Genomic DNA, 15617 nt, shown 5'->3' with positions numbered 1-15617 from the left:
TACCTGTGCAGACGCCATACCACGGCAAGCATGGAGCCCGCTCAGGTAACCGTCACCCTATGTCTCCTGGGTGCTGGCAGACGCGGTACGGCATTGCTAAACAGTAGCAGCAACCCATTGCCTTTTGGCAGCAGACGGTGCAATACGACTGGTAGTCGTCCTCGTCGTGTCCGAGGTGCTCCTGGCCACGTCGGCTGGGAGCGCCTGGGCAGACATGGGCGCAGGGACTAAATTTGGAGTGACTTGACCAGGTCATTCTCTTTAGTCCTGCAGTCAGTCCTATTGAACCATCTTATGGTGAGCGGGCAGGCGATACGGACTGCTAGCAGTCCTATTGCACCATCTTCTGCCAGGCAGGCAAGAGATGAGGATTGCTAGTAGTCGTATTGTACCATCTTCTGCCAGGCAGGCAAGAGATGAGGATGGCTAGCAGTCGTACTGTACCATCTTCTGCCGAGCAGCCATGAGATGTGGATGGCATGCAGTCCTTCTGCACCGTCTGCTGCCAGCCAAAGATGTAAAAGATAGATAGAGTGGGTCAAAACAAGAAATAGACCAGATTTGTTTTGTACTCATTTGCCTCCTCCCCTGTCTAGGGGACTCATTCTTCTAGGTCACACTGCAGTCACTCACAGAGAAGGTGCAGCGAGGTAAATCTAGCCATGTATCAATCAGAGGCCAGGCTAACCTCCTATCCTAAGAACGATAACTTAGGTGCACCATTTCTTATTGGAACCCTCCGTGAAGTCCTGCCTGAAATACTCCTTGATGTAAAGACACCCCGTTTGTTGATTTTAGCTCCCTGAAGCCAACCCTGTAAGCCGTGTCGTCAGTCGCCCCTCCCTCCGTCAGAGCAACGGCAGACAATCGTTCCGCGCCTTTTTTCTGTGCGGACGCCATACCAAGGCAAGCATGGAGGCCGCTCAGCTCACTTTGGCAATTAGGAGCACATTAAACACCACACGCATTAGCCAGCAGTATATGCAGCACCAGAACCTGGCAAAGCGATACCGGGCGAGGAGGCGACGTCAGCGCGGTCACGTGAGTGATCAGGAAATGTACACAGATTTCTCTGAAAGCATGGGCCCTGCCAATGCATGTATCATGGTGCTAATGGGGCAGGTTCATGCTGTGGAACGCCGATTCTGGGCTCGGGAAACAAGCACAGACTGGTGGGACCGCATAGTGTTGCAGGTCTGGGACGATTCCCAGTGGCTGCGAAACTTTCGCATGTGTAAGGGCACTTTCATGGAACTTTGTGACTTGCTTTCCCCTGCCCTGAGGCGCATGAATACCAAGATGAGAGCAGCCCTCACAGTTGAGAAGCGAGTGGCGATAGCCCTGTGGAAGCTTGCAACGCCAGACAGCTACCGGTCAGTTGGGAATCAATTTGGAGTGGGCAAATCTACTGTGGGGGCTGCTGTGATGCAAGTAGCCCACGCAATCAAAGATCTGCTGATATCAAGGGTAGTGACCCTGGGAAATGTGCAGGTCATAGTGGATGGCTTTGCTGCAATGGGATTCCCTAACTGTGGTGGGGCTATAGACGGAACCCATATCCCTATCTTGGCACCGGAGCACCAAGCTGCCGAGTACATAAACCGCAAGGGGTACTTTTCGATAGTGCTGCAAGCTCTGGTGGATCACAAGGGACGTTTCACCAACATCAACGTGGGATGGCCGGGAAAGGTGCATGATGCTCGCATCTTCAGGAACTCTGGTCTGTTTCAAAAGCTGCAGGAAGGGACTTTATTCCCAGACCAGAAAATAACTGTTGGGGATGTTGAAATGCCTATATGTATCCTTGGGGACCCAGCCTACCCCTTAATGCCATGGCTCATGAAGCCGTACACAGGCAGCCTGGACAGTAGTCAGGAGCTGTTCAACTACAGGCTGAGCAAGTGCAGAATGGTGGTAGAATGTGCATTTGGACGTTTAAAGGCGCGCTGGCGCAGTTTACTGACTCACTTAGACCTCAACGAAACCAATAGTCCCACTGTTATTACTGCTTGCTATGTGCTCCACAATATCTGTGAGAGTAAGGGGGAGACGTTTATGGCGCGGTGGGAGGTTGAGGCAAGTCGCCTGGCTGCTGGTTACGCGCAGCCAGACACCAGGGCGGTTAGAAGAGCACAGGAGGGCGCGGTACGCATCAGAGAAGCTTTGAAAACCAGTTTCATGACTGGCCAGGCTACGGTGTGAAAGTTCTGTTTGTTTCTCCTTGATGAAGCCCCCCGCCCCTTGGTTCACTCTACTTCCCTGTAAGCTAACCACCTGCCCCTCCTCCCTTCAATCACCGCTTGCAGAGGCAATAAAGTCATTGTTGCTTCACATTCATGCATTCTTTATTCATTCATCACACAAATAGGGGGATGACTACCAAGGTAGCCCAGGAGGGATGGTGGAGGAGGGAAGGAAAATGCCACACAGCACTTTAAGCACAGCACTTTAAAAGTTTACAACTTTAAAATTTATTGAATGACAGCCTTCTTTTTTTTGGGCAATCCTCTGTGGTGGAGTGGCTGGTTGGCCGGAGGCCCCCCCACCGCGTTCTTGGGCGTCTGGGTGTGGAGGCTATGGAACCTGGGGAGGAGGGCGGTTGGTTACAGAGGGGCTGCAGTGGCAGTCTGTGCTCCAGCTGCCTTTGCTGCAGCTCAACCATACACTGGAGCATACTGGTTTGGTCCTGCAGCAGCCTCAGCATTGAATCCTGCCTCCTCTCATCACGCTGCCGCCACATTTGAGCTTCAGCCCTGTCTTCAGCCCGCCACTTACTCTCTTCAGCCCGCCACCTCTCCTCCCGGTCATTTTGTGCTTTCCTGCACTCTGACATTATTTGCCTCCATGCATTCGTCTGTGCTCTGTCAGTGTGGGAGGACAGCATGAGCTCGGAGAACATTTCATCGCGAGTGCGTTTTTTTTTTTCTTTCTAAGCTTCACTAGCCTCTGGGAAGGAGAAGATCCTGTGATCATTGAAACACATGCAGCTGGTGGAGAAAAAAAAAGGGACAGCGGTATTTAAAAAGACACATTTTATAAAACAGTGGCTACACTCTTTCAGGGTAAACCTTGCTGTTAACATTACATACATAGCACATGTGCTTTCGTTACAAGGTCGCATTTTGCCTCCTCCCACCGCGTGACTACCCCCTCAACCTTCCCCCCTCCCTGTGGCTAACAGCGGGGAACATTTCTGTTTAGCCACAGGCAAACAGCCCAGCAGGAATGGGCTCCTCTGAGTGTCCCCTGAAGAAAAGCACTCTATTTCAACCAGGTGACCATGAATTATATCTCACTCTCCTGAGGATAACACAGAGAGATAAAGAACGGATGTTGTTTGAATGCCAGCAAACATACACTGCAATGCTTTGTTCTACAATGATTCCCGAGTACGTGTTACTGGCCTGGAGTGATAAAGTGTCCTATCATGAAGGACGCAATAAGGCTGCCCTCCCCAGAAACCTTTTGCAAAGGCTTTAGGACTACATCTAGGAGAACCGCAAATGCCAGGGCAAAGTAATCCTTTCACATGCTTGCTTTTAAACCATGTATAGTATTTTAAAAGGTACACTCACCAGAGGTCCCTTCTCCGCCTGCTGGGTCCAGGAGGCAGCCTTGGGTGGGTTTGGGGGGTTACTGGCTCCAGGTCTAGGGTGAGAAACAGTTCCTGGCTGTCGGGAAAACAGGTTTCTCCGCTTGCTTGCTGTGAGCTATCTACAACCTCCTCCTCCTCCTCCTCCTCATCTTCTTCGTCCCCAAAACCTGCTTCCGTATTGCCTCCATCTCCATTGAAGGAGTCAAACAACACGGCTGGGGTAGTGGTGGCTGAACCCCCTAAAATGGCATGCAGCTCATCATAGAAGCGGCATGTTTGGGGCTCTGACCCAGAGCGGCTGTTTGCCTCTCTGGTTTTCTGGTAGGCTTGCCTCAGCTCCTTCAGTTTCAAGTGGCACTGCTTCGGGTCCCTGTTATGGCCTCTGTCCTTCATGCCCTGGGAGATTTTGACAAAGGTTTTGGCATTTCGAAAACTGGAACGGAGTTCTGATAGCACGGATTCCTCTCCCCAAACAGCGATCAGATCCCGTACCTCCTGTTCGGTCCATGCTGGAGCTCTTTTGCTGGAGCTCTTTTTCCATCATGGTCACCTGTGCTGATGAGCTCTGCATGGTCACCTGCAGCTTGCCACGCTGGCCAAACAGGAAATGAGATTCAAAAGTTCGCGGTTCTTTTCCTGTCTACCTGGCCAGTGCATCTGAGTTGAGAGTGCTGTCCAGAGCGGTCATAATGGAGCACTCTGGGATAGCTCCCGGAGGCCAATACCATCGAATTGTGTCCACAGTACCCCAAATTCGAGCCAGCAACGTCGATTTAAGCGCTAATCCACTTGTCAGGGGTGGAGTAAGGAAATCGATTTTAAGAGCCCTTTAAGTCGAAATAAAGGGCTTCATTGTGTGGACTGGTGCAGGTTTACATCGATTTAACGCTGCTAAATTCGACCTAAAGTCCTAGTGTAGACCAGGGCTGAGCCTCGAGTTGAAAGTCACCAGATGCAACTAAAACAACATTTTTGTTGTTGTTCAAACCACCATGAATTAGCTGAAGTTGTATCACAACTTTCAGTATGAAACCCTTCCCCCCCTCTTTCCCAGGTTCAAAATTCTTAGGTTTACCAAAGCAAGCAAAGTAAAAAGATAGGATAATGTACGTTTAAAAAAAAGTCAGCAACTATGGATATGCACTAGCGATAGGCAAAGAATATCTAGACACATAAGCATATGAACATATTTTAAAAATTAAAACTTTTTTGAAGGAGCATAGACAAGAGAAAAAGGGGAAACTGCTCAAGGCACGGCACTGTTAGCAAGTATTTATTATATTTCCATTTCAAGTTTTTCTGGAATTTAATTATCTTTATTTCTGTTGGGACTGATTCTGCCACCTTTACTCATGGTCAGTAGTCCTTTACTCCATGAGTAATCCCACTGATTTCAGACCTTGGTGTGAAAAGTTATAATACTGCTCTATCAAGAAACATGTATAAAAGTTAGATCCTGCAAAGTCTATGAGTGTGCTTATCTTCAGACATGTGAATAGCCCAAACCTGTTTTAATAGAGCTTTCACCTCCACATTTAATAACTGAAACATGTATACTGTAACAAAACCAGTAGATTATATAATACTAGGAAATTTTTTTTGCTATTTGTTAAATACTGCTGTATTTACAAGTTTGAACAAGTATCTGCTCACAGACCTGAACCATGAGCCAGTTAACCAGCTGGGGTAAATTGGCATAGCTCCTTTGACTTCAATGAACCTTGGCTATTTATGCCAGCTCAGGATCTGGCCCAAAATCATTTTAGTCCATTGAAAAAAAATTACAAACTCAAATAATTGCTTATGTTGATATAGAATATGCTGTTCTAAAATAATATGTGTGCTCTAATCAAATGAAACTTGCCTGACAATACTATAGGATGAGAATGTGTCTGATAGTTAGAGCAAGGGACCTAGGGTAAGGAGTCGTGATTCTCTTCCCATCTTTCTCGCTGACTGGAGCCAACCAATTCTGTGCCTTAGTTTCCCCATTTGCAAAATGTACATTAGAATGCTAACCTATCTCACAAGGGGATTATGAAGTTTAACTTATTAAAGTTTATATAGTTTTCTGAGATCCATGGTACTTAAGTGCAAAATATTATATTATTATTTCAAAGTAATGAATTAAATGTAATGTTCCTTTACAAGGACACCCCACCCCACATCTGCAATATTTTAGAAAACTAAACCCTACTCTGGGGAAATGTTCAAGTCTGACTTTCATATTGAATAAACATAATTGCCTGTAAAATTCAAGGAGTACTTGTGGCACCTTAGAGACTAACCAATTTATTTGAGCATGAGCTGTAGCTCACGAAAGCTTATGCTCAAATAAATTGGTTAGTCTAAGGTGCCACAAGTACTCCTTTTCTTTTTGCGAATACAGACTAACACGGCTGTTACTCTGAAACCTGTAAAATTCAAGTATATCTTTCCTGTTTGCTTGAAAGCATTTTTCTTCCAAAAAGAATACAATTTTCCACGAGTAGTGTTATATAAAAAGTGACATTTAAATTGTTCTCCTTCCAAAATTTACCTGAATACAATGTGCTTGTCATTGGGTATATAATAGTCTTTAATTTCCTTAGTGGAATAGAAATTGTTTACAGCATCACGAGAGAGAACGGGGAGTGGATTATGGGAACCAATGAGACGTAGTCTCCATTTCCCAGCTGCCACAGGTAAGTCACCAGTAAGTGCTTCAGCCATGAACGTGTATCCTTTCTGAAAACAGAAAAACATGTCATTTTTCATTAGATGTGACCATCACTAAAAATGATGCACTACAACGAATATTGTGTACCCACAGAGGGCAAACACTTATCAATACCACTCCTGATGTGGCAGTACTATGGCTCTCTTATGATCCTACCGTACCTTAAGCAACCCATAGTGAATACCTTCGTAACATCATTTATATTGGGTAAAATTTTAAATGACAAGTCATTATGCAAAATCCAATTTGGAAAATATTAATCAAATCTTAAACATTATTGCAGCATGTCCATAATTCTTATGATAACTCTCCCCATGATTAACATGACTGATGTTTATTCTGATTTTGTTCTCTTCTTTTGCATTATACTTGTGTGATGAACTGCAACTTATTTCTTTATCTTAGGGTTTTATACTGCTGCAGTATCTGAGTGCCATCCATATTAATTCAATAGCAAGAGCAATGATTGCAAATACAGTTAATTTTCTTTCTCTAAAATATGCCTTTGTTCTCTCCCTCCATCCCAACATTTATTATAAATGGAAGTAGATACACTGGAGGAAGAACTAAAGGTTATTTCACTCTGAATTATGAGCAAGACACATCAAATTTAAATTTCAGTGATGCTTTTGAGTTTGGACCCCCTCTCACCCCATGGGGCAGAGACAGGGAAACATCAGTGAGCTGTATTTTCAGCACCATTCCCCAGAAATTATGCTTTAACTTTACCTTGTTTGAAGCTAATACTGACATCAAATGGCACCATTACCATAAAAATTGACAAATTGACATCAGTGTATAAAATAATGTAAAATTCCTATAAAACATTTTTAGATTAGCCTCAGACTGACCAGAACTCAGAACTCTGGTGTTATCTAATATAGGTAAAATGGGGCGGGGGTGGGGAATGTACCATGAAAGGCAAATACTGTTTCACAGTATAAGCTATAAAACTTGGATGAGAACTAGTGAAGGGTGGAATGGATATATGCCTGATGCAATATAGAGAACGGAGGATTTGAGGTAGGAAAGAGGTTGTGAAAGCAGAGGAGAGAAGGGTTATAGCCAGTTCTAAAATGTTATATAACACTGACTGTAGAGCTACAGATTTCTGTGGTCTAGATTGAACAATGCAGAGGAAAGGAAATCATCTTCACTGACATAAAAATAGGATATTTTAATAAATTGTTAAGAACTTAGGGTAGGAACTTCTTCATATAATATGTTTGTACAATGCCCAGCACCATTATCTTAACAGGGGCCTTGGTTGCTAATGCAATATAAATGTTAAATAATAAAAATATACCTCCATAGAACAGAAAAATTTGCTTCTGTTCCATTTAAATTGGCAAAGCTGTGAATTATGGCAACATCCTCAAGCTATTATTATACTGATATTTTCTTTCAAATATGAATAATTTAAATGAAAAGAAACAGATACAAAAAATGACTGTGACTACTTAAATGAATGTCTAAAAACAATACAGAAACCCTTTGGTCCCTTCTTTCCCACACTTTTCCCCACCCCATTTTCTTTTTTTAAAATCTTTTTTCTTTATTTCCCTGTTTCTCTCCCTCCAGCTCTGAAAGCTCTCCCTCCTTTATGTGTATAATCCTGCCTCCTCAATTTTACATAATTTTTGGGTCTTTTGAGTTGTTTGGATAATTGGGGTTGCACTTTAGCGGGAACTCGCTCAGAAGACTTGGATCACTTAAGAGACAGACTGTTTCAGAGGGATAGCACCAGTTTCCCCACTACTTAAACATCTATGTATGCTTTGAAGGTGTGTGATTTTTCAAAAGCATCCAGTTGTTTACCTAAATCTGCTTCCATTGAAGTCAATGGGAGCTTTAGCATTGGCTTTAATGAGAGTAGAGTTTAGGCCAACGCTGTACACTTTTGAAAATACCACCCTAAATGAATTCAGTCCCACCTCCCAAAGTCCCCATGTTGTGATGACCTTCCCTTGGGTGAGTGCGGCTGGATGCTGCTTACCTTGGAGGACAATACTGCTCCTCCAGGCAGCCAGAGAGGACTGCTAGGGAGTGATACAAGGTGCTCCTTTCCCAAGGGGATGTATCCTATCACTCCCTGCTGCTCTTAATTCAGATCCCCCGTGCTCCGTTGTTACTGGACCACCAGCCTGACTCCTTTGAACTTTTTTTTTTATAAGCATACTATTGTTTATTCATTTTTTGTTCAGCAACAGCAAAAATACCTGGACCATTAAAGAGAGTGGGTTGTTGGGGCTACTGGATATGGAGAGGCATGAAGTATGAACCCCTAGTGTGGACAATAGATGGGTACAAGTTAGCTCCACTCAACAGAGTAGCGGGGGAGGGATGTGATGGATTAACGTTTTCTGGATGATCTGGCTAAATACACAATAATTGGCTTTTCTATTTGCTGCATATGCATATTGACAGTGGGGGCTGCAAGCAAAAGGGAGGGAAGCAGAGAGGGTCTCAGATAAGGTGGGGAGGGAGACAAACTGGAAGGAATAGGTAAAGAATTTTTTGTGGTAAGAAGTGCAAAAAAGAGAGTTGAGGTTCCTTACAGGATGCCGGTGGTGAGTTGGGACCTGGGATAGCATAACTGTATTTATACATAAATCAAATATGAACTGAAGATTTGTCACACCCCTATTTCCAATGCTATGTTTGGAAGACTATACAAAATTCTGTTTTCTGTATAATATGAAAACATTGCTGAGTTGGAAAGAATGCAGCAGAGGGAAAACATTATGCATGGTTTTGCATTAAGAATTATTGAGAACGGCTTATCTGCAAATTTTATCCTATGCACCAGATTTTAGAAAAAAAGATTTTGTCTTTGTGTGAGTTTTGTGTCAGAATTTATAAAAAGCATATAAGGTTTTGAATGAAAATTATTGTATGCCAATAAACTGAGCTCATAGCTACTTGAAAAATAAGAGGTCACTGCAACTGAAGATGAGGAGACAAGTATACTAGCAATTAATACATAGTATATTTGCACCAAAAGTATTCATCTAAATTAGACAAAAAATGGCAGAGACCTAAATTCAGTAGCCCTTACATTTGAGAGACCCCAAATTCAGATTTGTAGAGAAAATTTCCATGTTCAAGTGGCACTTGCACAGGATTGGCATCTCCTTTTGGTGCCCGAGGTCCTCCAAAAGATGCATACAAAACTTTTGGGGCACCCCTGTTTTGATAGGAAAATGTAGAGGCCAGATAGAATCCACTCTGAAGATTGAGACCAAATTACACAATCCCTCTTTTATTGATATCATAACAACTCAAAGCACCTCACTCACTGGCAAACTGCAGTGCAATCAATATGATACAATCAATGCCTGCCTTTACAAACACAGAACATCTTAATTAGCCTATATTTAATCATATTTATGCTACAATTTGTCTTCCTCTTCTTTTTGTGTCTTAACCAAAGTCCACTGAAGTCAATAGAAATACTCCTATTGTAAAAGTGGACTTTGGGATCAAGCCCTTAATTACGAATACTATATAATTCCACTATAATCAGTTTCTGAATATCAAATTATAAAGCTATATTTAAGTTAATTTTAGAAATTTGGAAAGTCACAAAAATACCAGTACATGGTACATTGAGCACAAGTACACAGTTTAGTTTGTCACATTTCAATTTTTGAAAAATTGTACAAGAGGTTTACTTTTCATGCTCTTACTACTTCAGAACTTCAGATTAAAATAAATCAGTCAACCAAGTTTTAAATAACAAATACAGCACACCTCCAAATCACCTATCTGTTGGCTTCAGATTTATCTATTTTGGTCTTGTGTTGTGTTCTATTATCAGGATTACTAAGTGTTTAAAATGAGAGCTCAAAAAGCAATGAAAAAAAGACCACTTATAATCCAGTGATCCCATCTTGCAAAGTCATATATCTGAGTAACTTTACCCACTTGTAATTAATTGGACAATGTAGACTACTCAAGGCCATAATTCAGGAAAACATCCCTATTTAGGTAAGCACTTAAATACATGCTTCAGTCTCATTGCCCTTAACAGGATTTAAGCACACATTTAAGAGCTTTCCTCAACAGGAATAGATTTAAGCACATGCTTAGGTATTATCCTGACTCAGGGCCTAAATGATTAAAGGTATTCACATGCATTTGTTTTTAAGATCAGATCCCAAAGCCTTTCTTATTTATTGAACATAATAAATAATGCAGAAAATTTGGTCAAAAGGTCAAAAATCATTTGCTTGATATTATTGGACTGACAATTTTAGAACACTTACAAATGATTAAAAATAGAATCTTTGGATTTAAATTGAAGATTCAGCAGTACTTTGTTCCTTATTCTATCTCATCATCCTATCCACTCATAAAAACCTTGCGAACAATTAAAAAAATAAAGAAATAATGTGGTATCTTCTTGGTAGTGGAAGATAGGATTATACACGGAAAGAGTTTAGATTAAAATAGTATGCTTCCAAATACAGCCAAGGATATAACTAAAGTGTCTATCTACACTGTAAAATCTGCAGAAGAGAGACAGACACTATTGCTACTCTGCAGATTTTATCCTTAGAGTCAATCATTTTGAAATTAACTTTAGTTTTCTCCAGAACTGGCTTTGCAGCGGAATAATAAATAATAATAATAATATCTGAGGATAGTTTAACCTTCGTTGAGAGTTGCTGAGTCATAGTTTTTGAAGCATAAAACTTAAATGGTAGGGTTATATCAAGAAAAGAATCTGTTTTGCATTAATACTGACATTTAGGAATTTAGATATTATTTCTCACTTGCTGTGTTACATTGTTATGTTTTTATAACATACTATTAGAAAGGAGGTGTAGTGTCTGTTCATATTCAAAGTCAGTTAACTTAATAATAGCATTGGATAGTAAAGCGCTGGCTTTGCAGTTCCCATTGGCCGGAAACCACGGCCAATGGGAGCTGCGGAGGCTGTGCTTGCAGGCAGAGGCAGCTCCCAGAGCTGCCTGACCATGCCTCCACCTAGCAGCTGAGCAAGGGGGATGTTGCCACTTCTGGGGAGCCCCCAGGTAAGCACCGCCCAGAGCCTGCCTTACCCCATCCTGTGCCCCAACCCCTTGCCCCCTCCCACACCCAAACTCTGCTGCTTTGGGGTGGGGGGGAGGTGTGGAGCCAGGTAGGGAGCCTGCCTGCCCTGCCAACCCCCAGCACCAGCGGGGGTCCCATGCTGCATGCTACCGCCCGCACCTGCCCAACACCAGCTGGGCTGCACGCCACTGCCTGCATCTCCAAGCAGCTGGGCCACCCTCCCCCAGCACCCAGGGGGCACCCCACCCCCAAGTTTTATTCACTGGTATTTTTAGTAAAAGTCATGGACAGTAAACAAAAATTCACAGCCCGTGACATGTCCATGACTTTTACTAAAAATACCTGTGACCAAAACGTAGCCTTACTCATAACTACTGCTGTGTAAACTGAATGAGTGGCAGTATCGGCAGCATCAAGAGAAGCCTACAGAGTTATCCTGGCAAGGAGCTGGCCTTCTGCAACAATTGCCTGTAACTGCTCTCTGTGTTCTGCTGACAGATGTTCAATAAAGGAGTTTAGCTTAGTATGGTTTATGTGATTATACTTTGCCATTAAGGCCTGATCATTGGTGATTCTAAACTGTAAAGTAATAAGATTTTCTGCCAAAGAGGTTATCATAGGGCATAGATTTAATGTGATGCTGCCTTCCATGTTCATTAACTGCCTCAACCACAAAGGAGTTAGGAGATGGGTGAGAAAATAAGAATTCTGACTCCTTAAAGGGAGTAATATTTTTTATCTGTCCTTTTGCACATGGGAGGAATTGAGGCTACCAGATGATCTTTGCCGGGTCCAGGAGTGCTTCATTCACTGGCAGGCAATGCAGGCAAAGGAGGCAGTATGGAGGATGTCGAACATTATATGATGTAGTTCTTCAAGCTCCTTAAGGGGGATCTGTAAAGGATCTGTGACCCTACTGATGAGCTCTTGACACTGCTTAAAATCATCAACCAAGGATGGTGGAGGTGGCATGCCAGTTTCATCTGGGGATGAAGAAGAGATGTTCACAGATGCAGAGATCTCCTCATCAGCCCTGGTCTCCTGTTCCTCAAAAACCTCTTCCTGAGACTCCAGTCTCCTGGAAAGGGCGGGTGAGAAGGGTTGTCTGTCTTTGTGAAGGGCAGAGCTTGAGGCCCTAGAGAACTGATGGTGATAAGCCACTCAGGGATTTCAAGGGGGTGGTGCATAGGGCATAGGTGGCAGAATCCATGGGTGCTTGCCTCAGCAAGATGCTAGCTTTGGATGTCTGTGATGAGTGACCTCAGGGAAAAAAAACCTTCATGGGGTGGAGTTGAGAGCCATGCACTAATATTTGGGCAGCTGAGGCAAAGTCTTCATCATAATCCTCCTCTCTGAGACACTCAGTAATGGTGGGGCAGCAGAAGGAGCTTGAGGTACCACCACTGGTCCTGGACATATGTTTGGGGATCTGGATGCTCTCAGGATTGAGGAAATGTGAGGTTCTGCCATTGGTAGTAGGTGGACATCCAGAGACCTGGAGGTTCTCGGTACTGAGCAGAGATCAGAACCAAGCAATAGCGAATCAGGAGTCTGACACTGTGAGGTCTCGGGGAAACCCGAAATCTTGCAGTACCAAGAGTGTTGTTGGTACTGTGTCTATGGCTTGAGGTATAGGTAGCCAAAGGAGTGGACGGTACCGCGAGTTTTGAACACTTCTGGGGGAAACCTGATGGAGGTTGAGTGGTCTTTTTCAGTACCATGGTAGAGCTCTTCTTGCCTCTGCAGTCTCCTGTTGGTACTGATGGCCTCTTGGAGCCCAATACCTTAGAGTCTCTAAATTTGTCAGAGTGCTCAGTACCTAAAAAACCAGGCGCCTCATGGGTACCATGCCAGAGACTGATGGGATACGCGGGAGCTGACTACTTCAACTTCTTTGAGGTAGATTCACTACCTGGAGAACTTGGGTCCTGGTCCTTGGAAGACTTATAAGAGGAATCTTGAGTCTTTGTCTCAGATGCCCTCCAGGAGTCTGGCTCAGAGATAGAAGAGGCAGCCGACTTACTCAGAGACCATGGTAAAAAGGGGTGCTCCTGGCCTGGTTCAAAGGACAGACACAGTGAACTCCCCATCGTAAGGAATACAAGTTTTATCTCCCTGTTCTTTTTTACTTTAGATTTTAATGCCAGTCAGAAGTTTCACTTTTGGGGAATGAGTGATTCCCCAAGGCAATGGATGCAGCAGGATTGCCTCCTGGCATAACAGGCAATTATTGATTCTGGGAGGCCTCGGCATACCCTTGGAAAGCGAGAAAAAAGTCACTCCCCCGGGGGGAAACTACCTAAAAGATTTATATTTATAAGTCTGTATATAAATATAAGATTTATATTTACTTAATCTAAAGCAAATATGTATAAAATTTACTTAATTTTTAAAAATATTTTTGTAAAAAAGAAATGAATATATAACTAACTACAGTATTACTAACTACTATATACACTAACTACAGAAAAAAAAACTTTAACCCGGACAGCTAGCTAAGGCTCCATCTCAAGCCAGGGTGGTGGTGAAGGAACTGACGATTGTTAGCCCAGACAGTACTATATAGCAATGGTGTGGAGTAACACGCATGGATGGGTTGAATGGACACTGACTGCTATGAGAAATCGCCAATCAAAGGCACATAGGGTCACTACTCGAAGAACTGTAAAACACTGATTCCTACAAACATCTGAGTTTATTTTTATGCAAATTTTATCCAGTACTTAAAAAGGAACACCTGCCCAGGCTCCCTCCCAAAAATCAATTTACTAATTTAAATAATATATGTAAGCATTACAATATTGTACAATTCATCTTACAATGCGCATTTCTACAAATACTTGATTACAATCAAGTTGTAATTTTTTAAGGAATGAGTTATGAGGTATATTTCTCAGTACATGCACATCATTGCTATTTTGATGTTGAAGATTGAGTGAAGTCTCAATGTTTACATTTCTCAAAACCAAAACATTAATAAACAGTGACTCAGATTAAAGGTGTACTATTCCTGAAAGCTATGCCAGCAAACAAAAGTTATTAATATTTGTATTACAGCTGCACCTAGAGGCTCAGAAAAAGATCAGGCCTCACTGTGCTAGGTGCTATACAAACAAATGCAAATACATTCCTTGTCTAAGACATCTCACGCAATAGTGGAAGGAACAGACTAAAGGGTGGAATGAGGGAGTAGAAGACAAGTTACCTGAGCTAATTTTGAAAAAAAAATTGGTAGTCTAGGCTTGCCATCTTCCTACCCGTTGTCTGCACAATCGACAATTTGCATACATCATTTACATCTCAAATACTGCACACTCAAATCCATCATTTCCATCTGAAATTACCTGTTTGGGTGTTGTGTAGGTTTTGCAGATACATGTTAAGTTTCAGTTTTTGAAAATTTAACCTTAAAAGCTAATTTTTAAGAGTGTTAACTTTAATACATTAATGTTTCTGAAGTAATTCAGGCACTTTTGCGGAACCATGTCTAAAACAATAACTAGCAGTCAGCATTGGGGTCACAGTAACCAAATACTGCATGTGAAAATGCACATGGCTTGATATTAGCCTCATCATTGCCAGCATCATAGTAGTTGGGTGGCATACCCCTGTCTCCCATATATGAAAGACTATTTGTGCTAGATTCATAAGTTTGTTTCTGCTGCTCCATACTACATACTAGGTCCAATAGAGAAACAAGATTAGCAATTACCACTACAGTGTCAGGGATAAATGCAGCAATACTTTAGCTAGGGAAGTTGGGAGACTGATCCTCTTTTGGAGATAACAGCAAACTTCAAGGAAAGGTAAAGGTATTTTCTGCAGTGGAAGAGGCTTGGAATCGAACTGCAGCTGTGGCAGCCTCTTTTCTGGACCAACCAGATAAATTAAAATTATGTGTGCTTTTGAGATATGCACAAGTCCTGTGAAGTTAGAGGAGCTTGACCTATATCTTTATAACCACCATTATTCTTTCTATAGTGATGTTATACTCCACAGATGTTTGGACTTACCTTATTCTTGGTATAGACATGAGGGGCCACTTTGAGAAAGATGCGTGGCATTTCTTCCAGTGTGTCATTATCTACAACATGGAGCATACAGGTAGGGATGGTTGTGTATACCTTTGGCACTACAAGCATATCTTCTGTCACATGAAATGTTTCCCTACAGTAAAAGAGAGGTAACAGCTCTTTTGAAAAACATTTTCAATTTCAAACTGCTTTTCACTAATAAAGTGGATGC

General features: G+C 42.5%; 1 protein-coding gene across 1 annotated transcript in view; it reads right to left on the bottom strand.

Annotated features, from left to right (window-relative positions):
• Positions 1-15617, bottom strand: part of ADGB (androglobin) — a 238561-nt gene that overhangs the window by 63782 nt on the left and 159162 nt on the right. The window contains exons 25-26 of the mRNA XM_077811784.1: positions 15386-15539; positions 6135-6322 (exon numbers count right to left, since the gene is read on the bottom strand). Coding sequence (XP_077667910.1) covers positions 6135-6322; positions 15386-15539 — 342 coding nt within the window. The remainder of the gene's footprint in view (positions 1-6134; positions 6323-15385; positions 15540-15617) is intronic.

This window comes from Eretmochelys imbricata, chromosome 3 (genome assembly GCF_965152235.1).
Source record: "Eretmochelys imbricata isolate rEreImb1 chromosome 3, rEreImb1.hap1, whole genome shotgun sequence".
Taxonomy (NCBI): Eukaryota; Metazoa; Chordata; order Testudines; family Cheloniidae; genus Eretmochelys; species Eretmochelys imbricata.
This window is presented reverse-complemented; position numbering and strand designations above follow the sequence as displayed.